Here is a 26,215-nt window from a genome sequence, read left to right as displayed (position 1 = left end):
GCACCCTGTGCATACCTTCAGGTCTGACTGCACACATCTTTAAATTACGCATTTCTAAAAAAACTAAAACCCAAGATTCTAAAGGGGAAAAAGAATACACGACAGCATTTCCCTGATTTAAAGCAGTCCTCTCTCCAATGGGCTGGGTGTTGGCTTTGAAAACTGTGTTTTGAGAACCACACTTGTAAAAGTGCCTCTTTAACAAGGCCCCATTTCTAGTTTGTGTTTTTTTAAAAAGATTCTTTGTTTTTTAAGTATACGTATTTTTTAAAAGAGTCTTTATTTTTTATGTATATGAGTATTTATTTAACCCGCATGTACATATGTGTGCCACGTGTATGCCGTGACCAGAAGAGGGCAGCATGACCCCATAACTAGAGTTAGAGAGGGCTATCAGAGGTCATGTAATTGTTGGAAACTGAACCTGGGCAGAATAGTCAGGGTCAGCTCTCCAGACACAGCTCTTCACTATTTCGTCCAGCAGCTGCCTCCAGTGTGCCAATTAGTGGGCATTCCCTTCTCTCAAATTAAGAGACTGACCTGCTCAAGAGTTCAAGATCAACCAACAGCCACTATATGAGTCAGTATTTGTATAACCTTGTAGTGTCATACAGGAATTTAAAAAATTACTTCTAAAACTTAAAGCACTTTGAGGTCGTGCACTCCCCACGAACAATGGGCAGTGCCAGCAAGATCCAAAGAATGAGGCGCTGACCCCTTGGACGCATCCTTGGCATGGTCAGGACAGGGAGAAGCAGGCAGAGAGAAACAAAGAGAAGTGGAATTACTTCGTGAGGGAAGGTCGAGGAGGCAGGAGAATGAGAGGCAGCTTCACAAGCAAGTGGTTGGAGCTCGGCGGTGGTGGTGCAAACCTTTAATGCCAACACTCAGGAGGCAGAGGCAGGCAGATCTGCCTGAGTTCGAGGCTAGCCTGGCATACAGAGTGAATTCCAGGACAGGCTCCAAAGCTACACAAAAAAACCCTGTCTTGAAAAACAAAAACTAAAGCCAAAAAAGGAAGTGGTTGGAAGGAAGAGTCACTATGGTCCTAAGCATGCCAGACCTGTAAATCACTTCTGTTCTGGCTTTGTGGTGCTAATGTGTTTGTTAGTGTATGGACGCATGTGTGCACACATGCATGTCCATGTGGATGTCAGAGACTGGTAATGGATATCTCCCTCAAACACTCTCTGCCTTATTCTTTTGAGACAACAGCTCTCACTGAACCTGGAGAGGACCGATTAACCCAGACTAGCAGGCCAGTGAACCCAAGGATCTGCCTGCCTCCACCTCACCTCCTCTGGGATTACAGGCATGCACTGTTATCTAAGCTTTTATGTGGGTGCTGAGGACCGGAGGGCCCAGACTCACTCACTCATCCTTGCATATCAACTGAGCCATCGCCCCAGCCTTTGTTTTGCTTTTTCACCCTGTGACCCCTATTAGCCTTCACTTGTGGTCCTCTGAAACACTGATGTGCCCGGTGCTCACTGCAATCACTTTCATTTAAATCCTTCCCAACCCAATTCTGCAGCTCTGCAAATGGAGAAACAGATGCACTAACTGCTGTGCCAGGTTATAATGCATGAAGAGCTGATCTTAGAACCTGCGCCAGCTACCTCTGAAGGGTGGGCAGGATTCTGGGCCACCGAATTCCACTTAGTTCAGATTCACAAAATATGATATGTGACATTTAAAGTTTTCATAATATCCTGTCCTAAGACTGACTGCACCTTCTATAGTGGAGATCTACATGACTCTCTCAGGCCTGCCGTTTCCCAGTACACAGATGTGGCATGATGACTCTCCTCCCGATGTGAGCACCAGGCTGTGTCCGTCTATCACCATACAATGTTGCAGGGACCATCGTAGTGCTTCCTTTAAAGCATCTTTGCGTTCAGGTCCCCAGGATATGCAGCAGTGGGGTTCAGAGATGTGCAACTCCAAACAGCCACTTGGAGGTGGGCAGGAGAACCAGAGCTTAGAGGTAAAGAGCTTCGCTGCTGGGCTAGGGAAGTGAGGAGTAAGGCATTTGCCAGCATGTAAGGCCCTGGGTTCGATTACCCCTCCTCCACTGCAAAAGCAGCATTGCTGCAGGAAGCCTGGAAGCCAAGCCTTCTATATGTACACCATTGAGGACCCCATAGGCTGCTCCACAATGCTGATAAATTAGTTGAGAAATTGTTTTGTTTCCTTGAGACAGGATCTCACTATGTAGTTCTGATATTCACTATATAGAACAGGCTGGCAAACCTGTCTGTCTCCGTTTCTCAAGTGCTGGAGGTAAAGGCATACACCACCACACCCAGACTGACAAATAGTTTTATCTTGCATTTTATTTTATTTTTTACTTAATGTATACAAGTGCTCTATCTACAAGTATAAACTATAAACTGAAGAGAGCATCAGATTCCACTACAGATGGTTGTGAGCCACCATGTGGTGCTGGGAACTCAACTGAATTAACTCAAGACCCCTGGATCTTAACCAGTGCCCTTAACCAGCGAGTCCTCTTTCCAGCTTCTCTGTGTAGCCCTGGCTGTTCTGGAACTCACTTTGTAGACCAGGCTGGCCTTGAACTCACAGAGATCTGCCTCCCGAGTGTTGGGATTAAAGGTGTGTGACATCATACCTCACTTTATAAACAGTTTTTATCATGCTTTTTATTTTTATCATCATGATTGACTATCATCACAACAGAGGATCATCTTAAACTGGAGCCCAGGACTCCTCTAACAGGCTCATCATCCCCCGTCTCAGCTCTAACAGGCTCATCATCCCCCGTCTCAGCTCTAACAGGCTCATCATCCCCCGTCTCAGCTCTAACAGGCTCATCATCCCCCTGTCTCAGCTCTCTAACAGGCTCATCATCCCCCATCTCAGCTCTAACAGGCTCATCATCCCCCGTCTCAGCTCTCTAACAGGCTCGTCATCCCCGTCGCAGCTCTCTAGGAGCTGGACTCACAGGCACACCACTACTCAATTGCACAGCATGCCATCTTTACTTCTGGGGTGGGCAGACAAGTGCTGCAGTGTGGATGTGGAGGGCAGCAGGCTGGTTCTCTCCTCCACCACAGCATTCTGGGTGTTAGTATTCAGGCACCTGCTCTGGCTGCCCTTGGGGTTCTGACAGGATGCATCATCAGCTGTGGCCACTGAGAGCGTCTCCTGTGCACATCCATTACGTTCCCTTTTAAAAGGGGCCTGCCCACCACTCACCTCTCTTTCTCTCTGCTTCTCTGTCTCTCCCCTTTTCCTCTCTTCCCCTCCCCTCCCCTCATCTTCTCTTCTGCTGCTCCTGTCCCCAGAGGCTGGTCTCCCGCCCCATTCCCTCTATGTGAACTCTGCTGCATGACATCTTTCTCTCTTGTGTTGCCTTTTTTTTTTTTTTAAATCACAACACTGAGGATTACACTCAGGTGGTCAGGGTTGATGACCAAGTCATATCACAAGCCCAGTACGTCACCTTAACACATCAAGAACAATTCCCTCTCTACCATCTCTCACCGGGTGTCCCTATCGTGGCCTTCCAGTCTAAGACCAGGCTATATCCTCCCTCGTGTCAGAACTCAGTGCGCCTCGTCTAGGCCTGAACCTGCTGATGGACGTGCAGAGCAGGAGTCCAGAGGAGGTGATCTCCTGGAGAGCAGAACTCGGGCTCAGCTCTGTAGTCACACAGCACAGGCTTATTGAAGGAATTATCAGCTTAATGTGATGACGGATGGTTCACCTCAGATAGCCTCTTCTGCAACCCCATTTTCTACTCAATAATGGCCTGTCCCTCTCATACCTCAGAGGAGAACATGGTGGCACAGGTCCCGATGCACCAGCAGACCACTGGCTTGGTGAGGCGGCCCTCCTTGATGCCCCGGCAGATCTTATACTCCTCTGTGCCCCCTATCTGCAAAGGAATGGGGGATGGGAAAAGACCCACAAGTTAGTGCAATCTGCTCCAAGTCTTCCTAGGACCAGCCCAGCCCTACAGCAGGAAGGACTGCTTACATAACACAGAGGGAAAAAATTTAAACAAACAATAATAAAAAGTTAAAAAGCCCACCAAATAACATGAAGCAAAACAATATATACTATGCACAATCCCAAAGAACATAGACGACTAAGAGGATCCTAAGAGAGATACACATGAATCTAATCTACACAGGAAGTAAAAAAGACAAGATCTCCTGAGTAAACTGGGAGCATGGGGAACATGGGAGAGGGTAGAAGAGGACGAGAGAGGAAGGGAAGGGAGCAGAGAAAAATATATAGTTAATAAAAACAATTTAAAAAAGAAAAGAAAAAGAGATGTAGCCAGAAATAAAGTCTGTTTGGTAGTTTCTCTATTTCATTACATAAAAATGGTATCTATCTATCTATCTATCTATCTATCTATCTATCTATCTATCTATCTATCTATCTATCTAAAGCAGGCTATAAAATCAGGGGAACCAAACTTGGGCTACGTTACAGATATTAAGTTTAGTTTCCACCTGAAAAATTCATCCTAGGAGCATAAAGGAATTACAGAAAGATCATACTTGTCTTAAAAGTTCTTGGATGTCCGGGTATGTGATGACACAGGATTAGACCCTTTCAGAAGAACAGTAAGAAATAGACTCACACAACTCTCCTTGAGTTTAAAAAATGCCCTCGCAGAGGCTGGAGAGATGGCTCAGTAGTTAAGAGCACTTACTGACTTGGAAGACTTGGGTTTAGTTCTCAGCACCCAAATGGTGGTTGATAATCACCTGTAATTCCATTTCCAGAGGATCTAGCATCCTCCCTGATCACTGAAGGCACGAGGCACACACATGGTGTACAGACACATGAAGGAAAAACGCTCATGTACATAGCATTAAAAAAAAAATTCAAGCTCGTAGTGGTGGCACACACCTTTAGTCCCAGCATACGGGAGGCAAAAGCAGGCAGATCTCTGAGTTTGAAGTCAGCCTGGTCTACAGAGTAAGTTCTAGGACAGCCAGGGCACTACACAGAGAAACTCTGTCTTTAAAAAAACAAATAAAACAAAGAAAGAAAGAAAGAAAGAAAGAAAGAAAGAAAGAAAGAAAGAAGGAAGGAAGGAAGGAAGGAAGGAAGGAAGGAAGGAAGGAAGGAAGGAAGGAAGGGCCCTCACTCTCCAGTTATCCCCTCCACCAGGTGGAGACCATGGCAGAGGGAACAGAGTACCTCCTTCACGGGTGTTTAGTGACACCGGTGCCAACTCTAAGCCCCAGAGCCTCGAGGGATGAATCGGGTCTATCACTTTAAGATATGTAGTGTCAAAGTGCTTGGATTTTTAAAAGCACACACAACTCACTTCCCCAAGAACTACAATCATCTTGACTCCTGGAGTGTCCTGGTAACGGAGCACATGATCCATGAATGTGGAGCCGGGGTACCTGTAGAGTCGGGAGAACGGAGGATCAGGAGGCAGCCTCAGGAGGGGTGGGCACATGTGGGAACCCTACTACATACAAGGAACGCTGATCTGCATGCCTAGATCAGATACAGAAGCTGCAGGCTAGTGAACGCAGATAGGAGGGGCCAGGAACCAGTGGAGCAGACTAGGGGAGTGGAGGAGACAGCACCAGGGAAGTTCAGAGTAGTTAGTTCATTTGGGAGTAGATGTCCCAGAGAACACCTGTGTGGCAATTTTTTTGGGGGAGTGGGGGTTTCTGCATAGCCCTGGCTGTCCTGGAACTTGCTCTGTAGACCAGGTTAGCCTTGAACTCACAGTGGTCTATTTGAGTGGTTGGAGGGGACCCAGTCCCTGGTGCTATCTGACTCAGAACTTCAGCAAGGCTTTCCTCACCCAGACAGCCAGTTTGACAGGGTCTGGTAGTCTCAGAGACAGGCAAGGGAATCCATCTCCCAGAAGTTTTTGAGCCCCCAGCTAGCCAGCAGCAGTAGTTCCAGTGATAACAAGGAGCAATGGCCAATGTTTATTATGGACTTTCTGTGCCAGTCACTGCTGTGTTCTCTAGTGCAGTGATCCAGTCACTGCTGTGTTCTCTAGTGCAGTGACCCAGTCACTGCTGTGTTCTCTAGTGCAGTGATCCAGTCACTGCTGTGTTACTCTAGTGCAGTGATCCAGTCACTGCTGTGTTCTCTAGCGCAGTGATCCAGTCACTGCTGTGTTCTCTAGTGCAGTGATCCAGTCACTGCTGTGTTCTCTAGTGCAGTGACCCAGTCACTGCTGTGTTCTCTAGTGCAGTGATCCAGTCACTGCTGTGTTCTCTAGCACAGTGATCCAGTCACTGCTGTGTTCTCTAGTGCAGTGATCCAGTCACTGCTGTGTTAACTCTAGTGCAGTGATCCAGTCACTGCTGTGTTACTCTAGTGCAGTGATCCAGTCACTGCTGTGTTCTCTAGTGCAGTGATCCAGTCACTGCTGTGTTACTCTAGTGCAGTGATCCAGTCACTGCTGTGTTACTCTAGCACAGTGATCCAGTCACTGCTGTGTTCTCTAGTGCAGTGATCCAGTCACTGCTGTGTTACTCTAGCACAGTGATCCAGTCACTACTGTGTTACTCTAGTGCAGTGATCCAGTCACTGCTGTGTTCTCTAGTGCAGTGATCCAGTCACTGCTGTGTTACTCTAGTGCAGTGATCCAGTCACTGCTGTGTTCTCTAGTGCAGTGATCCAGTCACTGCTGTGTTCTCTAGTGCAGTGATCCAGTCACTGCTGTGTTCTCTAGTGCAGTGATCCAGTCACTGCTGTGTTCTCTAGTGCAGTGATCCAGTCACTGCTGTGTTCTCTAGTGCAGTGATCCAGTCACTGCTGTGTTCTCTAGTGCAGTGATCCAGTCACTGCTGTGTTCTCTAATGCAGTGATCCAGTCACTGCTGTGTTCTCTAATGCAGTGATCCAGTCACTGCTGTGTTACTCCAGTGCAGTGATCCAGTCACTGCTGTGTTCTCTAGTGCAGTGATCCAGTCACTGCTGTGTTCTCTAGTGCAGTGATCCAGTCACTGCTGTGTTACTCTAGCACAGTGATCCAGTCACTGCTGTGTTCTCTAGTGCAGTGATCCAGTCACTGCTGTGTTACTCTAGCACAGTGATCCAGTCACTACTGTGTTACTCTAGTGCAGTGATCCAGTCACTGCTGTGTTCTCTAGTGCAGTGATCCAGTCACTGCTGTGTTCTCTAGTGCAGTGATCCAGTCACTGCTGTGTTACTCCAGTGCAGTGATCCAGTCACTGCTGTGATCTCTAGTGCAGTGATCCAGTCACTGCTGTGTTCTCTAGTGCAGTGATCCAGTCACTGCTGTGTTCTCTAGTGCAGTGGTCCAGTCACTGCTGTGTTCTCTAGTGCAGTGGTCCAGTCACTGCTGTGTTCTCTAGCGCAGTGATCCAGTCACTGTTGTGTTACTCTAGTGCAGTGATCCAGTCACTGCTGTGTTACTCTAGTGCAGTGATCCAGTCACTGCTGTGTTCTCTAGCACAGTGATCCAGTCACTGCTGTGTTACTCTAGTGCAGTGATCCAGTCACTGCTGTGTTACTCCAGTGCAGTGATCCAGTCACTGCTGTGTTCTCTAGTGCAGTGGTCCAGTCACTGCTGTGTTCTCTAGCACAGTGATCCAGTCACTGTTGTGTTACTCTAGTGCAGTGATCCAGTCACTGCTGTGTTACTCTAGTGCAGTGATCCAGTCACTGCTGTGTTCTCTAGCACAGTGATCCAGTCACTGCTGTGTTACTCTAGTGCAGTGATCCAGTCACTGCTGTGTTACTCCAGTGCAGTGATCAAGTCACTGCTGTGTTCTCTAGTGCAGTGATCCAGTCACTGCTGTGTTCTCTAGTGCAGTGATCCAGTCACTGCTGTGTTCTCTAGTGCAGTGATCCAGTCACTGCTGTGTTACTCTAGTACAGTGATCCAGTCACTGCTGTGTTCTCTAGCACAGTGATCCAGTCACTGCTGTGTTCTCCAGTGCAGTGATCCAGTCACTGCTGTGTTACTCCAGTGCAGTGATCCAGTCACTGCTGTGTTCTCTAGTGCAGTGGTCCAGTCACTGCTGTGTTCTCTAGTGCAGTGATCCAGTCACTGCTGTGTTACCTCTAATGCAGTGATCCAGTCACTGCTGTGTTACTCCAGTGTAGTGATCCAGTCACTGCTGTGTTACTCCAGTGTAGTGATCCAGTCACTGCTGTGTTACTCCAGTGCAGTGATCCAGTCACTGCTGTGTTCTCCAGTGCAGTGATCCAGTCACTGCTGTGTTACTCTAGTGCAGTGATCCAGTCACTGCTGTGTTACTCTAGTGCAGTGATCCAGTCACTGCTGTGTTACTCTAGTGCAGTGATCCAGTCACTGCTGTATTCTCTAGTGCAGTGATCCAGTCACTGCTGTGTTACTCTAGTGCAGTGATCCAGTCACTGCTGTGTTACTCTAGTACAGTGATCCAGTCACTGCTGTGTTCTCTAGTGCAGTGATCCAGTCACTGCTGTGTTCTCTAGTGCAGTGATCCAGTCACTGCTGTGTTCTCTAGTGCAGTGATCCAGTCACTGCTGTGTTCTCTAGTGCAGTGGTCCAGTCACTGCTGTGTTCTCTAGTGCAGTGATCCAGTCACTGCTGTGTTACCTCTAATGCAGTGATCCAGTCACTGCTGTGTTACTCCAGTGTAGTGATCCAGTCACTGCTGTGTTACTCCAGTGTAGTGATCCAGTCACTGCTGTGTTACTCCAGTGCAGTGATCCAGTCACTGCTGTGTTCTCCAGTGCAGTGATCCAGTCACTGCTGTGTTACTCTAGTGCAGTGATCCAGTCACTGCTGTGTTACTCTAGTGCAGTGATCCAGTCACTGCTGTATTCTCTAGTGCAGTGATCCAGTCACTGCTGTGTTACTCTAGTGCAGTGATCCAGTCACTGCTGTGTTACTCTAGTGCAGTGATCCAGTCACTGCTGTGTTCTCTAGTGCAGTGATCCAGTCACTGCTGTGTTCTCTAGTGCAGTGATCCAGTCACTGCTGTGTTCTCTAGTGCAGTGATCCAGTCACTGCTGTGTTCTCTAGTGCAGTGATCCAGTCACTGCTGTGTTACTCTAGTGCAGTGATCCAGTCACTGCTGTGTTACTCCAGTGCAGTGATCCAGTCACTGCTGTGTTAACTCTAGTGCAGTGATCCAGTCACTGCTGTGTTCTCTAGTGCAGTGATCCAGTCACTGCTGTGTTCTCTAGTGCAGTGATCCAGTCACTGCTGTGTTACTCCAGTGCAGTGATCCAGTCACTGCTGTGTTACTCCAGTGCAGTGATCCAGTCACTGCTGTGTTCTCTAGTGCAGTGATCCAGTCACTGCTGTGTTAACTCTAGTGCAGTGATCCAGTCACTGCTGTGTTCTCTAGTGCAGTGATCCAGTCACTGCTGTGTTCTCTAGTGCAGTGATCCAGTCACTGCTGTGTTACTCCAGTGCAGTGATCCAGTCACTGCTGTGTTAACTCTAGTGCAGTGTTCCAGTCACTGCTGTGTTACTCCAGTGCAGTGATCCAGTCACTGCTGTGTTACTCCAGTGCAGTGATCCAGTCACTGCTGTGTTACTCTAGTGCAGTGATCCAGTCACTGCTGTGTTACTCCAGTGCAGTGATCCAGTCACTGCTGTGTTAACTCTAGTGCAGTGATCCAGTCACTGCTGTGTTACTCTAGTGCAGTGATCCAGTCACTGCTGTGTTACTCTAGTGCAGTGATCCAGTCACTGCTGTGTTACTCTAGTGCAGTGATCCAGTCACTGCTGTGTTAACTCTAGTGCAGTGATCCAGTCACTGCTGTGTTACTCCAGTGCAGTGATCCAGTCACTGCTGTGTTACTCTAGTGCAGTGATCCAGTCACTGCTATGTTCTCTAGTGCAGTGATCCAGTCACTGCTGTGTTACTCTAGTGCAGTGATCCAGTCACTGCTGTGTTACTCTAGCACAGTGATCCAGTCACTGCTGTGTTCTCTAGTGCAGTGATCCAGTCACTGCTGTGTTACTCTAGCACAGTGATCCAGTCACTACTGTGTTACTCTAGTGCAGTGATCCAGTCACTGCTGTGTTCTCTAGTGCAGTGATCCAGTCACTGCTGTGTTCTCTAGTGCAGTGATCCAGTCACTGCTGTGTTCTCTAGTGCAGTGATCCAGTCACTGCTGTGTTCTCTAGTGCAGTGATCTAGTCACTGCTGTGTTACTCTAGTGCAGTGATCCAGTCACTGCTGTGTTACTCTAGCACAGTAGTCCCATTAACAAAGTTAAGGATAACTATTATTAACTAAAAGTAACACCTACTGAGCACCTTCTAAGTACTAGGTCCTGTGTTAGCCACTTTACTAGATCTTGCTTGGTCCTCCCAATGACGTCATGAGGCATGACATTTACTTTATGCATTTAATATGAACGAGCTGGAGGGATGTCCATACAGCCCCCACTGGGAAACTGAGATTGAACCTATTTGCTATGGCTTCAGAACTGGGCCTCTTAACCCAGTGCTCTGCTGCTCCCTTCCTCCCTTCCCGCTCGCACACAGCATCCAAACCCTGAAACAGCTTTAAAACACAATTACAGCTTCTATTTTCTGGTCCTGAGATAAAAGGAGTTCCCATTTAATGGCCTTGTATAGCTTTCCTAGGGGCCCAGTGCTCAGGCATGTTGCTCAGCTAGCCACCTTCACTGTTGGAGATTCTCAGCTCTTACCTGTCCCCACCGATGGCCACACCCTCATAGACACCATCTGTGGTCCGCGAGATGATATTGTTGAGTTCGTTAGACATGCCTCCAGAACGTGAGACGTAGGCCACACTGCCTGGGCGGTAGAGTTTGGAGGCCAGGATGTTGTCCAGCATCCCACCAGTATTCCCAATCTTAAAGCATCCAGGCTTGATGCCCCCAACCTGCAGAGGCAGAAGCAGCAGTTAAGAACACAGGGTGCAGGAGGAACCACAAAGCCCCACTCTACCTGGCCTTTGCCTCTGGCCTAGGTGCAAAGTGGCTGAAAGAGTCACACCCATAAAACCTCTCCTCTCTCTTAGAAGATATTGCAAGATTTGTGTGTGAAATGTGGCTCAGAGTTTTAGATCCGTGTACTTAACATTAAGTTGTCTCCCCTACTTCATGGTCACAGCACCAGCAAAGATGTCCCACACAGCTGGGTTTCTCAGTGCACAGTGACATCTTTCTTATAACACAAGCACTCCTTTCTCATCACAAAAGTGCTAGTTTTAGGGATGGTGACACAGCATCCTCTTACCCAGCATGTATGAGGCCTTCAGGGAATCACTAGCACTAGGGGGAAAATTCTAGCTCATATTTTCTTTCTTTTTTGAGACAGGATCACACAATGCAGCCCTGGTTAGCCTCAAACTCATTATGTAGACAGGCTAGCCTTGAACTATCAAAGATCTGCCTGCTTCTGACTCCCAAGTATGAGATTAAAGGTGTCACCACCACCACGCTCAGCCTTAGCTTCAAACTTTTATTTAAATGTATTTATTTTCATTTTATGTCTATGGGTATTTTTATCTGCTCCGTATGCACACACTGCCTGCAGAGTCGAGAAGACAGTGGCAGATTCTTTTGAACTGGGGCTACAGAGATTGTGAGCTGCCACCTGGGTGATGGAAACAGAGTCTGTGTCCTCTGCAACAGCAACAAGTGCTCTAACTACCTAGCCGTCTCTCCAGCCCCAGTTTCAATGTTTTATACAACAATTAAGTTAAAACAATGACAGCAATTTGACTGTGAAGCTGTAAGTCAAAAAGAAGCCCCAGGATAGTCTCCCCGCCCCCTTGGCTTATATTAAAGGAATAATTAGACACTGTATTATGGCTACATATAAGGACAAAAACATTAAAAACAAGTATCTTCCCATTAACCACTTATATATTTTGTTTTGTTTTTGTTTTCTTGGTTTGTTTTCAAGACCAGGTTTCTCTGTGGAGCTTTGGAGCCTGTCCTGGAACTCGCTCCATAGACCAGGCTGCCTTTGAACTCACAGAGATCTGCCTGCCTCTGCCTCCAGAGTGCTGGGATTAAAGATGTGTGCCGCCACCACCTGGCTCCATTAACCCCTCGTAACTATGAAGTTGTAAGACTGTGAAGAAGCCCTTTAAAAACTGGGGGCCAGGAGGCTAGAGACTTGGTGGTTAAGAGCACTCCCGAAAGCATAGAGTGCGGTTTAGTCAGTGTTGTAACAGTTAGGCATTATCAGCTGATTCCTGTAACCCCAACACTGAAGGATACTGAGGCAGCAAGATCACTGAGGCCAATAAAACTTAAAAGCTCCAGGTTCAGGGGGAGACCTGAATAGGGTGGAGAGTGACAGAATCCTTGACACTCACTCTGGTTTCACATACACATATCATAAATCACCCCTACCATATACACAAACACACACACACAAAACAAATAAGTAAATATAACTTAAAACTAACTGGGGTTTGGCAGTGTGACTCAGCAAGTACCCTTGCTTGGTGTCAGTGGTCCTGGGTTCCATCCCTAGCGTTTCAAGTAAAATAAAATAAAATAAATAAATAAATAAGTGAAAAATCTACCTGGGAATTGTTACCACAGGTATTTCTAACAACTCAAACCCAGGATAGTCAATACACAAGTCTGGGCTAATGAGATGGCTATGCAGAGAAAACTGTTTGCCTCGAGTTTGACAATCTCAGTTCAATACCTAGAAGCCACGGTGAAAGGACTGAACCAGAGCCATCCTCTGATCAACAAACGCACACCACGGCACATGTGTCCCCTGCGCGCCCTCTGTCCAATAATCATAAAATAAATGACTTAAGAAATAAAAAGGGAGGGTTACTGACATGATCAGTGTGTAATCAGGCCTGACCACCTACCAAATGGTAGGCAGACAGAGCCAATGCCACAAAGTTGCCCTCTGACCCCTGCATGTGCACTTTGACATGTGTGCGTGCAGTTGTGCACATACATACACACATAATAAACAAGTGTAATAGAAAAATCAGGGGAGCTTCTAGGATGAAGGCAAGATGAACTGCTGTATGCTGCCACCATTCACAACGTACACCAGTCTAGCCACTCCACTCTGTATGGCGTTTCCTCAAAATATAAAAAACATTACTCTAAGTCAGCATACCACAGAGGTACTTACTTGTGCATCAGTGGCTACTGCTGCACTGTTCACAATAACGGAGTTACGAAAACAACCTAGGTGTTCATCAAGAAGAATGACCAAGGAAAATGTGGTACATGCACACAATAGAATCTTTTTCAGCCATAAAGAACAGAATTATGTCATCTATAGTGAAATGAACACAACTGGAGATAATCGTACTAAGTGAATTAAGTCAGCTGCAGAAAAACAAGTATCGCATGCTTTCTTTCATTTGTGGATTCTGAATTTTATATGAGTACTCAAATGCATACACATACAGATGACAAGGTAAATAAACACTAAACTGTGGAGGGTAAGGAGGGGCCTAATGAGGGCCGGGGAGGGAGGACATGGCCAGGATTTTGCTCAAAGTACATTATATACTTAAATGAAAATGGATTGAAGTAATCTAGTATAATCAAATAAAAAAGTTATTAATAACAACAGAAGCGAGCTTCCTATTGGCATGGTAGATTATGCCTCTAATCCCAAGGCTCAGGAGGAAGATTATCGTAAATTCCAGGCCAGTTTGGACCAGAGTCATAACCCTGCCTCAAAACAACAACAACAAAAACCCAAAACAAAAAAACAAAACAAAAAACCACCACCACCAAACAACAAAACAGTATGCTTCCTGCAGCCTAAGGAAGACTTCTGGAGTAGTGGACACTCACCGTGGCTGGCCCAATGATGGTCACTCCCTTCTGATCAGCCTTCTTGATGAGCTTCCGTGTAAGAGCCTCAGGGATGCCTTCTGCTATGATGGCTATGGTCCGGATCTAGAAGAATAACAAAGCCAGGGGCCCCATTCAGGTTTCAAGAACAAAGTCAGGTGAAGGCAATGCATCTTCTCCCTCCCACGGGCCTCAGGACCTACTCTAGTCACTTCAGACTCCTCTCAAAAGGAGACGACGCATCGGGTCAGCCAGATAGCTCAGCAGGGAAATGCACCTACTACCAAGTCTAATGACCTGAGTTTGATGCCAAGGACAGATAGAAAAGAATGAGAGAACTGACACCTGAAGGTTGTCCACATGCACACCACACAGACAGAGAGTGTTAACAAAAGGCACGGCACTGGATACCTAAACGAACCTCCATGGACCAATGCCACAACGACTCTGTGCGTGAGCAGATACAAATGCTTCCAAATCTCTGCTAGTCTGCAGCTCCATTCTCTCACCTAGACCCTCAGACCCAACTGATCCCTACACCTGCCTTTCCTCCTAAGTACCCAATGAGTCCTCTCTGTCCTTACAGGAAGTGGCCAGCGCACAACAGAAATAAGCTGATCCCATAGTTACCCAGATGGGGCTAAGGGAATGGGAAGATCTAAGAACCATCTCTTTGGAACTGGACCAGTCTAAAAAGGGTCAAGATCATATTTTAGGCTTCCTGGGTCTTGTGGTCTGTTTGGCATGCACAATACATAAATGAAAGCAGTGGGTGCATTTTAATCAAACTTTATTTGTGAAAATGGATGGAGTTACATTTTGCCCTGTGTTGTTTTTGCTCCACTCATAAACTAAAATAACTGTGATCAGACAATTAAAAAACAACAAAAAATATTGGCATATAGGGGCTTCACAGATCACAGAAGGCAAATTCTACAACAGAAAAAAAGGGAGGAAAGATAGGCCACTTTGGCCACTAACAGGACACAAATGGCCAGCCAATATTTCTAAAAGTTTGTTTTAGTCAGTAACCAAAGACACATAGATTAAACAGAACACCAATTCACTACACAACCGGTGTTGGCAAGAAGAACCTGGAGCGGTGATATGATATGCCTTTAATCCAAGTACTTGGAAAACAGAGGCAGGAGGATCTCTGTGAGTTCCAGGCCAGCGAGGGCTAGTTAATAAGAACCTGTCTCAAAACAAAACAAAACTGGAACTCTTACTGATGGGGGTTTAGACCATGAAAGTTCTGGAAGCCAGTGTGTTAAAAGTTTCCAACTGGCCATTCTGATGTGGCAGGTCAACTTCCTCTTTTTCTTTTAATTTTTTTTTTTTAAAGATTTATTATGTATACAGTGTTCTGTCTGCATGTATGCCTGCAGGCCAGAAGAGGGCACCAGATCTCATTACTGGATCTGGACCAGTCTATAAAGGTTGTGAGCCACCGTGTGTTTGCTGGGAATTGAACTCAGGACCTCTGGAAGGGCAGGAGCTCTTGAAGTTACTGTCTGTAACACCAGTTCCAGAGAATCTAGCCCCTTCACACAGACACACATTCAGACAAAACATCAATAAACATAAAAATAAAAATAAATAAATAAGGGGAAAAAAGGAATACATGCACATGTTAACCCAAAATGCTTGTGAGAAAACTGGAAGGAACAAAAATGATTTTGCCAACCTATCCACTGGTACAGAAAGAAGTGTGGAGAGGGGATACTGAAACCTGGTGACCATGCTTCTGAGAAAAGGGATGTGAAGTATCCACTTGCTTTTTACTCCCTAACATCGGTTCTGAAATAACATATAATACCCTACAAGAAAGCTCTTCTGGGGGATGGTGCTGGGGATCGAACCCAGGGTCTTACATTTGCTAGGCAGGTGCTCTGCCTCTGAACTACACTCAGCCCAAGAAAGTGCTTTTGATCCTGTTGTTCAAGTCAGTCTGGGAGGCAAAGAGCTGGAATGGCTCACTGGTGACCCAGTAAAGCAGCCACTACTCACGCTAAACTCTTAGGTCACTGCTGAGAAGTACAAGTCTCCAAGCACCTTCATGCAAACTCTCGCCTCTCCCAATTCCCAAGTCCTCTGTCCCAAGTGACCATGACTGTGAATTCCATTCAGAAGTTCCTTCTGACTCCCCACCCAGATCTCCCAGCGCCCAGATCTACCTGCGCATAGCTCATGGTCTCCATGGTGCTGTCATAAGCGGACCGCAGAGAGGCGAAGTTAATCAGCACATCAACCTCCGGGTGCTTTTTCATGGCATCAGCCATGTTCTTGAAGACAGGGATCAGGATTTCCTTGTGTCCCCAGTAAAACTTCTGCTTGTGATCCCCACTGAAGAAAAGAGGAAGAGTAAGGACACCCCAATTCACCAGGTCTGGGGAGGGGGAGACTGAGTGAAGGAACCTCCCTAAGAGAGGCAAGGTCTGTGTTCTCAAAAAGGGCCCCCAGGAACATGGACCGTCCCAGTCTCTGAGATGGGCAGATCCCTCCACTGCAAACACTGGAGGGAGGTATGGGGTTAACTAACTTCCGAGCTTCATCTAAAGATGAGCATCCCACTGAGCCACTTCTGGGCACCTTGCCTTGGCATGACTCACGTGAAGGGGTAGACCATGGCAGCCACTGAGGGCTCATCTCGAGAGCACACGTAGTCGAAGTCCAGCATGCCTTGCACTGCCCGGGTCTGCATGCCCCACACGATAGCCTTGGTATGGCGGCTGAAGAGGGTGGCACTCTTCCCTAAGTGGGCAAAGACACAGCGAGTGCACCCAGAACACACACCTTAGGAGACCCACGGGGGCTGCCTGCCCGAATCCCCATGCTGCGTGTCCAGTTTGGGAGCTCTTCAAAACAGCAAACGAATGTTAAAGTAACAAACTCAGAAATTTGCCTTGAATTTTTCTAGGTGGAGGCAGCAGAGAGAGCAAAAATATCTAGAGAGATCTGCCTGGCTAGAGAACAGACCCATGGTGAACAGGAAAGGACTCGCACACAGAACAAGAGTTCCACGGCTGCAGATGCCTGAGAGTTGTTACAGGGCACACTAATGTCCCAGGTGAGCTAGAGGTGCAACTATATACACATGTGGTCTGCGTACTTAATAAAATTTAGTTTCATTATTTTGTGCTTTTTAAGCATTTATTTTATATCTTATGTGTTTTGTCTCTACATATGTCTGCACAACACATGTGTTTCTGGTGCCCACTGAGGCCAGAAGAGGGTGTTGAGTCCCCTGAAACTGGAGTTACAGGCAGCTGAGCTGCCATGTGGGTGCTGGGAATTGGACCAGGTCGTCTGGAAAAGCAGTCAGTGCTCTTATAAAGAGCCATCTCTCAGGTTCCCTGTTTGTTTTTTGAAACACTATGTTGCTATGGCTGACATGTACCATGCTATGTAGACCAGACTGGCCTCAAAGTCACAGACAGCCGCCTGCCTCTGCCTCCCAAGTGCTGGTATATGTCACCACGCTCAGCTGTTTTTTAGTTTAAGCTACTTTTGATGTGCATAGGTGTTTGTTTGCCAGCATCTAAGTGCAGTGCCGTGCCTGCGCAGTGCCTGTAGAGACCAGACAAGGAATCGGATCCTCTCTAACTGCAATTATAAGCAGTTGTAAATCTACTGCGTCGGTGCTGGGAACCAACCCAGGTCTTCCACAACCAGGTTCCAGAGCACTGCAACCTCTGAGCCATGTCTCCAGCCCCAGCTGCTGTTTCTAAAGCAGGATCTCAGGTAACCTGGATTGGCTTTGAACTCACTATGTGGCTGAGGATGACCTTAAACTCCGAATCTTGCCTCTGGCTCCCAAGTGTTGGTATCACAGGTATATACCACACCACCAGCCCTTCTTTACTTTCAGTTGTTACGGAGACAGGGTCTCCCACTATAGCCCAGGTGGCCTGGAACTCACTATATGGCTCAGGGACACCTCAATCTGGTGACAATGCTTCTGCCTCAGCCTTTTGACTGCTGGAACTGCAGGTAAGCTCTACCATGTGTGGCTTAATAAAGTTTTTTAAAGGCACTAGAAAAAAGTTCGGCTTTCCCCATTTTAACACCTGAGGACTTCACCCTCACGGCAGTGCTAATCAGCCTGTAAATCTAGACACAAACCCAGCCACGGTCAGGATTTGAATGCTCACAAATTCTAGGTCAGTGGGTCGGGGGTTCAGTGGAGAGACATGGGGCAGCTGGGGCTGAGGCCAGGACAGATTTATCTCTGACAAAGGTTACAGACTGGACTTGGACACAGGCAGGGCAACGGCCAGCCAGCACGGGGCCATAACCTTCTCTCTGCCCCCGTCTTCCCATTCTCCTCATCTCCTAGGTGGCTCTGTGCTGCTCAGAACAATACTCTTGAGCAGGCTTTCTAATGGCAGGGAAGACTTTAAAGAAGAGGGCAGCTGCACATAGAGGCTCACACTTTTAACCTCAGCACTTGGGAGACAGTGGCAGGTAGTGGTCTGGAGAGATAAACCTTGTCAAAATAGGGGGAAGGGTTGACGACACAAAGGGGCTACAGAAATCCAGTCATTAGCCAGAAGGGAAAGGGCCCGTGCCTACCTTCGTCTTTGACGCCCTGAACGTCCCAGTAGAGGTAGCCGCCCTTGAGGGACATTCTGTGCTACCCTGGGGAGAGCAATGTACCTCATCCAGAGGCTTCTGGTATTAACCGACTGTGCTACTGCAAGCTTGGCTAACCAAGATCAAGGGCTGATTAAATCACTGAGCAGGCCAGCAGTAAGCCTCTTAGGTCAGAAGGATCTTGATTTGTGAATACCTGGGATTTACTGTCAACCTGAACCCAGGGTCCCTTATAAGACACGGAACCTTAGAGTGAGGGCAGCCACATAATCCAGTCTCATCCTTTTAGCCCCAGGAAATTGAAGCAGATATCCACAATGATAGTGGTCCTTGGTAATCTAGGAGAGGCAGGATTACATGATTTGAGAAAAACTCAATTGTGTGATAAAGAAAGCCATAAAGCGGCGAGGCTCTGCCACTCCCAGGAGAGTGTACACTGAGCCCAAGTGCCGTGCCACACAGAAATCTGTCTTCAGAGATAAGAACAAAGTGCTCAAATCCCTACAAACCCACCCGTACCTCCTGCTTTAAAGCGCAGAGCTCAAGTGCTTACCTCCTTAAGCACAGAAAAACAAAAGCCAAAGGGGCCACTGGTATCAGTAGCAGGAGGCCCCAAAGAACTTTAATGGCTAAGTAGGCATGGGAGCACTCTTTAGGACCTGGTCTCCTCCTGACCCACTCCTCTCCTGTCCTCCCACTTCTCCAGCTAAGTGACCAGAAAAATACACCTCCCCACAGCCCACTTTCCCTAGGGGAGAAGAGCTCCCTGAGACTGAGTCTGTCCCTGTTTTATTGGCACACTCTGGATCTCACCGGAGGGAGATATGAAAGGATTGTGGGCTAGTAGAGGGGCTGGGAAGATGGCACAATAGTTAAGAGCTGGTACTGCTCTCGCAGAGGACCTGACCTCGGTTCCCAGCACCCATGTCAGATGGCTTACAACAGTTACAACTGCCTGAAACTCCAGTCCCAAGGGACCCAACACCCTCTTTGGTCTCTGAGGGCACTTGCACTCAGATGAACAACTCCACACCTCAACACACACAAGCTAAAATTAAAAATAAATCTTTAAAAAAAAAAAGCTGCACCCATTGTCATTGTTTAGATATTCCTACCTACCCTAGGGACCAAAGTCATCAATGAAGACTCTCTTGCACTTACAGCCGTGAATGTCAGTTACATGGAGGGGCTTGGTAGAGTTCAGCATGCAAGGAGGCTCTGAGTCTGATTTAAATATTTAAAGAAGGTCACAAGGCAGTCCTGATGCTGGTAACTGAGTAATCTACTTGCTTGTCAATGGGCAGAGGTGTGTGCATGCCTAAATGTATGCACTAAAAGTGTCCACTGCAAACTGTGACCTCAGACACCAAAGCCCAGACCCCTTCAAGTCCTTAAAATGACCTGTTTCAGAGACAGATACCACCTGACCTTCCTGGTTTGTCTCTTTACATCTACGGGGGTCTGGAATCAGGAGCTGTGGGATGCAGTTGTCAAAGCACGGCAAAGATGAGATGCAGGTGAGAATCAGGGTTGAGCTGCAGCTCCTAGGGCAGCCAGCAGTCAGAGGCATCAGTGCTCTCTGCCACTCCCCCTTCAGCTGGATGTTACCCTTTCCCAGGAGCCTCCCTCCTGGCACCCCACAGTCTCCTAGGCTGGCTCTTGCTCCTTCTATGTCTCCACCTTGAGGCTTCCTCCAAGAGAAGGAGCCAGAGAGTGCTGTGCTGGGGCAAGGAAGTACTGAGTAGGACAGGGAAGGGACACAGAGCAAAGACTAGACTTAGGGGGCAGGCCACACCAAGGTGGGCACAGAAAATATACTCCACAACACTGCAACCCACTAGGGAAGGAAGAAACAAAGCACAGAGAGAAACTGGCACCCACTAACAAAGCCACACGCAGAGTTGGGGCAGGGTGGGGGCATCCTACCTTGCAGGGGTCTTGGACTTGGGACTGAATCTGTTAAAGAAAATGACCAAGGATACTGAGTGAACTGCTGCTGGGAGGCTGTGGTGGGAGAGCGTAGAACGGGACGGATCCACAGACAAGCCTTCTGGTGCTGCCACTGTCTAATTCACAGTGAACAGCAGGAATGAAGTCAACGAAAGAGGCCAAAGCACCAGTGGGCAGAACAGAAGCAAGCAAGACAAAGAACTGGGGTGCAAAGAGAGGGCAAAAGGAGGAAGGCTAGGCAGGTGCACTGAACACTGAAGCCTCCTCCAGGCCCTCTAAGTGACATACTTCTATCTGGCCTGGGTCACACCCTCTGACTGCCAATCTCCCTTTCCCCACGCAGCACAGTACAGCGATTAAACCAGCATGGAGCTGGACCCACCACTCTCCACTGCGGACAAGGCTGATGCCTTGGAAACTGCGAGGCACTGACTTCTGATCTTGAGCCTCAGAGCTACGGTCATTGTTTCTAAGATCTCTTAGATCAGCTATAGCACAGAGAGGCTGCAAGGCTCCATCAGGCAGGGGACGCCAGTGCCACTCATCTACTGCCAGAGTGAGTGCTGGTAGGTCACTCGTCACTGGGAGGGAGATGAACTAGGTGACGTGTGCAAGGGCGCATAGAGAGATGTGTATGAAGAGCCCCTAGCTGGTGGGGGGAAGACACATGACTGTTGAGGAGCTAGCTTTGCTGTCTCCATTTAGGAGTCCTGATTCTGCTGAAATCCTCCTGTCTCCTCCACAGTTCAGTTCACAGACCCAGGAAGAAGGGTAGAAGATGGCAGAGAGGGAGATGATTGGGCAGTGTGGATCCTCAGCTCCAGAAGACACAGGGAAGATCAGGTCACTCCATTCTCATGAGATACACTCCCATCTCATGCTGAGGCCCACTCCCACAGCCAAGCTCAAACTGCTTCCCTGCCACCTCTTCCAGGCAGGCCCCAAACAGAGAGACACGGAGGACACTACAGTCCTTTTCGTGCACTGTGCTGAACATCTGGGAGTTACCTTGGGGCATAGCTGGTTTGGCTTTCTTGGCAGGTGCCACTTCATCAGCTCTGGACTCAGAAAAAGACGCCGTCCGGCTGGGTGCTGGAGTCTGGAATAATTAATGGAAGGAGAGAACAGAGTCAAGCATCATAGGCAGTAGCTGAGGACAAAAGCCACTGATCCTGAATGTCCCAAAGAAGTGAAGTAACAAGAATTACGCTCAGCACTGTTTTAAGACAGTCTCACTATATGTATAGCCCAGGCTAGCATGGAACCCACAGCAATCCTCCTGCCCCAGTACAGTTGTGCACTGAACCTAGCTCGACTGTGTTCTTCATACACTGCTCTCAGAAAGTACTATTCTAGGGGCTGAAGAGATGGCTCAGTGGTTAAGAGCTTTGCCTGCTCTTCCAAAGGTCCTGAGTTCAATTCCCAGCAACCACATGGTGGCTCATAACCATCTGTAATGGCCTGCAGGCATACATGCAGGCAGAACACTGAATACATAACAAATAAATAAATAAATAAATAAATAAATTAAATAAATAAATAACCTTAAGAAATAATAAAATTAAATTAAAAAAAAAAAAAAGAAAGCACTATTCTAGCAATGCCAAAATGGGGAAGGACTTTGTTCCATGGTACAAATGACCCAAGAGGATCCAAGAGGCACCTGTTAAAGTCCCCCCTCTCTTCAAGACCAGTCAAGATTTGAACTCGGGTTTGATTTAAAAACCTTTAGTCTCTCCATTACTTTACCTTGATTTGACCATAATCTTGTACCAACATCCCAGTATCCTCCTATTCCCCTAAATGCCAGAAGAGGGACAGCGTGCCGGGCAGTGGTGGCGCACGCCTTTAATCCCAGCACTCGGGAGGCAGAGGCAGGAGGATCTCTGTGAGTTCGAGACCAGCCTGGTCTACAAGAGCTAGTTCCAGGACAGGCTCCAAAACCACAGAGAAACCCTGTCTTGAAAAACCAAAAAAAAAAAGAGGGACAGCGTGTCCTTTGTAGGACAGTGGGGGATGGAGGCAAGCTTCACCTACCGATGTGCTCCCGCTGGCATTAAGGAGGAAGTTGGCAGTGTGAGCTGCTGTGGGTGGCTGGTTGGGGATGGGTCTGTGGCCCAGGGCCATGCCCACAATAGCCGTCATGTGAGTTTCTGTGCCAAAGACATGGATGGGGATTCCAGTGGTCTTCCCTGTGGAAGAAGGAAAAAGCCCATGATTCAAGATCTAGAGTAAGTGCCTAGTCCACGGACTCTGCAGAGGCCCCTTGACAGTCTTGCTCAATGCCTGGCACTGTGAGGATAAGACTGATTATTCAGACAAATCAGCTGTTCAGAATTTCACCACTAAACCAGTCTTTCGAAAGATCACCTATTGACAAGGAGAGGAAGCAGCAGCGTCACTGGCAGGCAGGTGCCAGAAGCGGATCAGCATACACCTCTGCGCACCTGGATCCCGGCTTCCCACACTCCTCCATTCTTCACCTGGGCCTGCCTCGCTGGCCTGGTCTGTTTCTAAATGCCCTTAGCTTGCTCCCCTGGGGCACTGGCCTTGCTTCTCCTACACAGAGCTGGCACCTTCACCTGCTGCTCCCCCATCACTGAGCTCAACACAAATGCCAGCTGTTAGCCTCCCTAGCCTTAGTGGCACACCCTCCACATGACCCTGTCTCCTGCATCTCCTTCACTGTTTTGTTCTTTGAGATAAAGTCTTACTATGTGGCTCTGCTGGCCTGGAACTTTCTCTATAGACCAGGCTGGTCTCAAGTCAGAGATCCACCTGCCTCTGCTGCCTGAAAGCTGGGATTACAGGTGTGTGCCACCGTACCTGGCATCACTTCAGATGAACACCAGCACTGGGTACCACTTTAGGTGACTGGTGGGGTGGGGAGTTTGCCACTGATACTGAATTTTAGAAAATGGGAAGGTGGAAAGGTCTTGCCTTTTCCAATCAGACATCAAGATCACTGACAAGAATGTCTTCTATTTGTCACTTTCTGGAACACCACATCAAGAGAACTGCTTTTCTAAAATGCTTCCACAATCTTCTAGGTGGCCTGTTTCTACGTTAGCCACCCTTCCACCTTCTCTTCACACAGGAGCCAAGTCAAAGCATGCTGTTCCTCTGCTCAAATGCAGAATAGACTCCCAACTCAGGTTACTGCCATGGCTGTATGGGACCTGTACAGCCCCACCTCCTCCCTCTTGATCTAGTCTACCCAGTCTATGGGTCCCACCACACACACACAAACACACACACACACACGCATGCACGCACGCACACTCTCACATACACATACACACTCTCCACTGTAGAGCCTTGGAGAGTGTCCTCTCCTCTGCAGAGATCATCCCTAAGCTACATTCCCCTGCTCCAGGTCTCTACTAAAATGTTACCCCTTGTCTAGTCACTTGTCCCCTTTAATTACTCCCTGGCATTCAGCATGACATGACATTACAGTCACGCTTAAAGCTCTAGGACTCGGCATACTACTCGACACAGAGCAGGCATCCTGTATTTGTTAAATGCAGAGCCTAGTCATTCTCAATTTGCAGACCTTCACCAGGGTGTGGCAGAGCACAGAAGAATCCAAGGAGCCTTTTCTAGGACAGTCAAGGAGACATGCCACAGACCTTGCAGACAGAGGGGAGAGGATGCTAGAGCTGGAGGGATGACTCAGCAGTATGAGCACCTGTGGCTCTGGCAGGGGACCCAGGTTCAATTCCTAGCACCCACATAGTGGCTCACAACCATCTTTAACAGCAGTTGTAGAAACTCCTAAGCCCTCTTTTGTTATCTGTGGCTCCAGGCACTGCAACCAGTATACATATATACATGCTGGCAAAACACTCATACACCTAAAATAATCTTAAAAAAAAATGGCTGAGCAGTTTTAAATGGTGCTGCACGCCTTTAATCCCAGCACTTGGGAGGCAGCAGCAGGTGGATCTCTGTGAGTTAGAGGCCAGCCTGGTCTACAGAGTGAGTTCCAGGATAGGCTCCAAAGCTGTTACAGAAAAACCGTCTCAAAAAACTAAAAACCAAAAACCAAAACTAGAGGGTAGTGGTTGCACACACCTTTAATTCAAGTACTCAGGAGACAGAAGCAGGCAGATCTCTGTGAGTTTGATGTCAGCCTGGTCTCAAACTACAGAGCATGCTCCAGGACAGCCTGGACTACACAGGAAAACCCTGTCTTGAAAAAGGTAAGAAAAAGTCCCCATCTTACCAACTTCCCCCATCACTCTCAATCCCTCTTGATAGTTGGGGCCACCTCTTCGGACGAAGATTGTGACCTCATGCTCCTTCAGGGGACCCTGGTAATCGCGGATTGCTCTCACAATGCCCTAAAGAAAGTCAAAGGACCACAGAACATACAGTTAAAACAAAGCAGCCACAATCAATTTATAACCACGATAAACAAATGCACAGGTGTACAGAAAAGGCCCACTCTCACATGGCACAGCAGGCCCTAGTGGTCAAGACTCCAGAGGATCACAGAAATAAGCTGTGTGAACTGCAAAACTACAGGCCCAACATGCAGCCCCTTATGCTGAGGAATGACCACAGAGCAGCCAAGAACCATATCCCTCAAAACTCTGGCACACTCAACCGCTACAACGGTGCTTCCGGGTCTCTGGTTCTGGCTGCAATCATCCTTATTTCTTACCGCGATTGGGGAGGGGGGCTATGCTATGTCAAGGTCCTATGCAAGGCTTCTCAGTTATGTCAAAAGCTGCCTCAGTAATTTAGGGAGCAGTCTGGAAAATCAGAGGCCACACTTCTTCAAACAGAATGCTGACTTGAAATCTAGCTTCTATCACCAAAAGCATGTCACAAGACATTACACAATTCCTGCTTGATGCCCAACCATCCCCTCCACAAGGATGCTATCTGCACTGCACGACATGCCCAAGTTAAAACTGTGGATGCAAACCCACTTCAACAAATCAGGCCCAATCTGGGAGACCCTGCTGTAGGATGAGCTGTGGTACTTCACTTACTGAGCACTCAGACTTTCAATGTGGAAAACTATTATTCTCAAGACATGGATGGGATGACCACATGTGGCATGTTTCTGAAAAGCTGCAGTGAGCACCATATGAAATAATGAAGTCTTCTGAGAGGCTAGCCTGAAGGGGTGACATCTGAGAAATGGTAGCTCTGTGGTCTTTGTAGACTGGAGTCATGTTTTTTTAAAAGCATGTTCCTAAGGTCCGGACTCATGGCCATGCACAGGGACACAGACTCAGAGGACTCTGGCCGGATGAGGTCATCTCTTCCCAACGTTCTGGAGCAAGGACTGGTGACTGAGACCCACAATTGCAGAGAACCCAGCGAATCAGTGCTGAGAATGAGGACAGTCCTGTCCAGTCTCTGAGAACTGGTTCTGAGATGAGAAAGCAAGCCTTCAACTCCCCCCACCCCACTGCAGATGGGAGAGCTATTTTCTAGCAAGTGCTAACTGCAGAGACACACAGCTTCAGAGCCACATCTCCAGTCTTCTGCTTCCTCCACAAGGACCCTAGGAGAGGGTTCAATCTCCAACACCAAATAAGACAGACAGACAGACCCTACGTCACAAGCCCTTATTCAGACAAAGGCAATGCACAGGAACTTGCCTCAGGCTCAAACTTTGCTATCCCCAAGCCCTTTCCCCCAGAAACCACAGCTACCACTGCTCACACCTAGTTACCTTGAAGGTGGCAGCCACATTGGTGAAGTTTGCAATGCTGCCTCCGATGATGAGGATCTTGCCTGGATTGGGAGTAAAAATGAAGTCAAAGTTAGGGGGATAAAAACACTTGAGCTCAGCCCAGGAATTAATTGAACTGAGGATGTTCTGGCTCCTGTGAGCAAAGATGCTGTAAATGGAAGAGGTACAGGGAGCAAGTAGGATGCTCTCTCAAAAC

General features: G+C 47.8%; 1 protein-coding gene across 2 annotated transcripts in view; it reads right to left on the bottom strand.

Annotated features, from left to right (window-relative positions):
- Positions 1 to 26,215, bottom strand: part of Acly (ATP citrate lyase) — a 52,809-nt gene that overhangs the window by 12,727 nt on the left and 13,867 nt on the right. Inside the window, exons 10-20 of one of the 2 annotated variants that reach the window (XM_075990749.1) lie at positions 25,999 to 26,060; positions 24,532 to 24,649; positions 22,341 to 22,495; positions 21,312 to 21,402; positions 20,280 to 20,309; positions 16,370 to 16,511; positions 15,935 to 16,103; positions 13,758 to 13,862; positions 10,647 to 10,843; positions 5,315 to 5,396; positions 3,791 to 3,901 (exon numbers count right to left, since the gene is read on the bottom strand). In XM_075990749.1, coding sequence (XP_075846864.1) covers positions 3,791 to 3,901; positions 5,315 to 5,396; positions 10,647 to 10,843; positions 13,758 to 13,862; positions 15,935 to 16,103; positions 16,370 to 16,511; positions 20,280 to 20,309; positions 21,312 to 21,402; positions 22,341 to 22,495; positions 24,532 to 24,649; positions 25,999 to 26,060 — 1,262 coding nt within the window. The remainder of the gene's footprint in view (positions 1 to 3,790; positions 3,902 to 5,314; positions 5,397 to 10,646; positions 10,844 to 13,757; positions 13,863 to 15,934; positions 16,104 to 16,369; positions 16,512 to 20,279; positions 20,310 to 21,311; positions 21,403 to 22,340; positions 22,496 to 24,531; positions 24,650 to 25,998; positions 26,061 to 26,215) is intronic. The other variant, XM_075990750.1, reaches the window with a different exon arrangement.

Source organism: Microtus pennsylvanicus, chromosome 11, assembly GCF_037038515.1.
Source record: "Microtus pennsylvanicus isolate mMicPen1 chromosome 11, mMicPen1.hap1, whole genome shotgun sequence".
Classification (NCBI taxonomy): domain Eukaryota; kingdom Metazoa; phylum Chordata; class Mammalia; order Rodentia; family Cricetidae; genus Microtus; species Microtus pennsylvanicus.
This window is presented reverse-complemented; position numbering and strand designations above follow the sequence as displayed.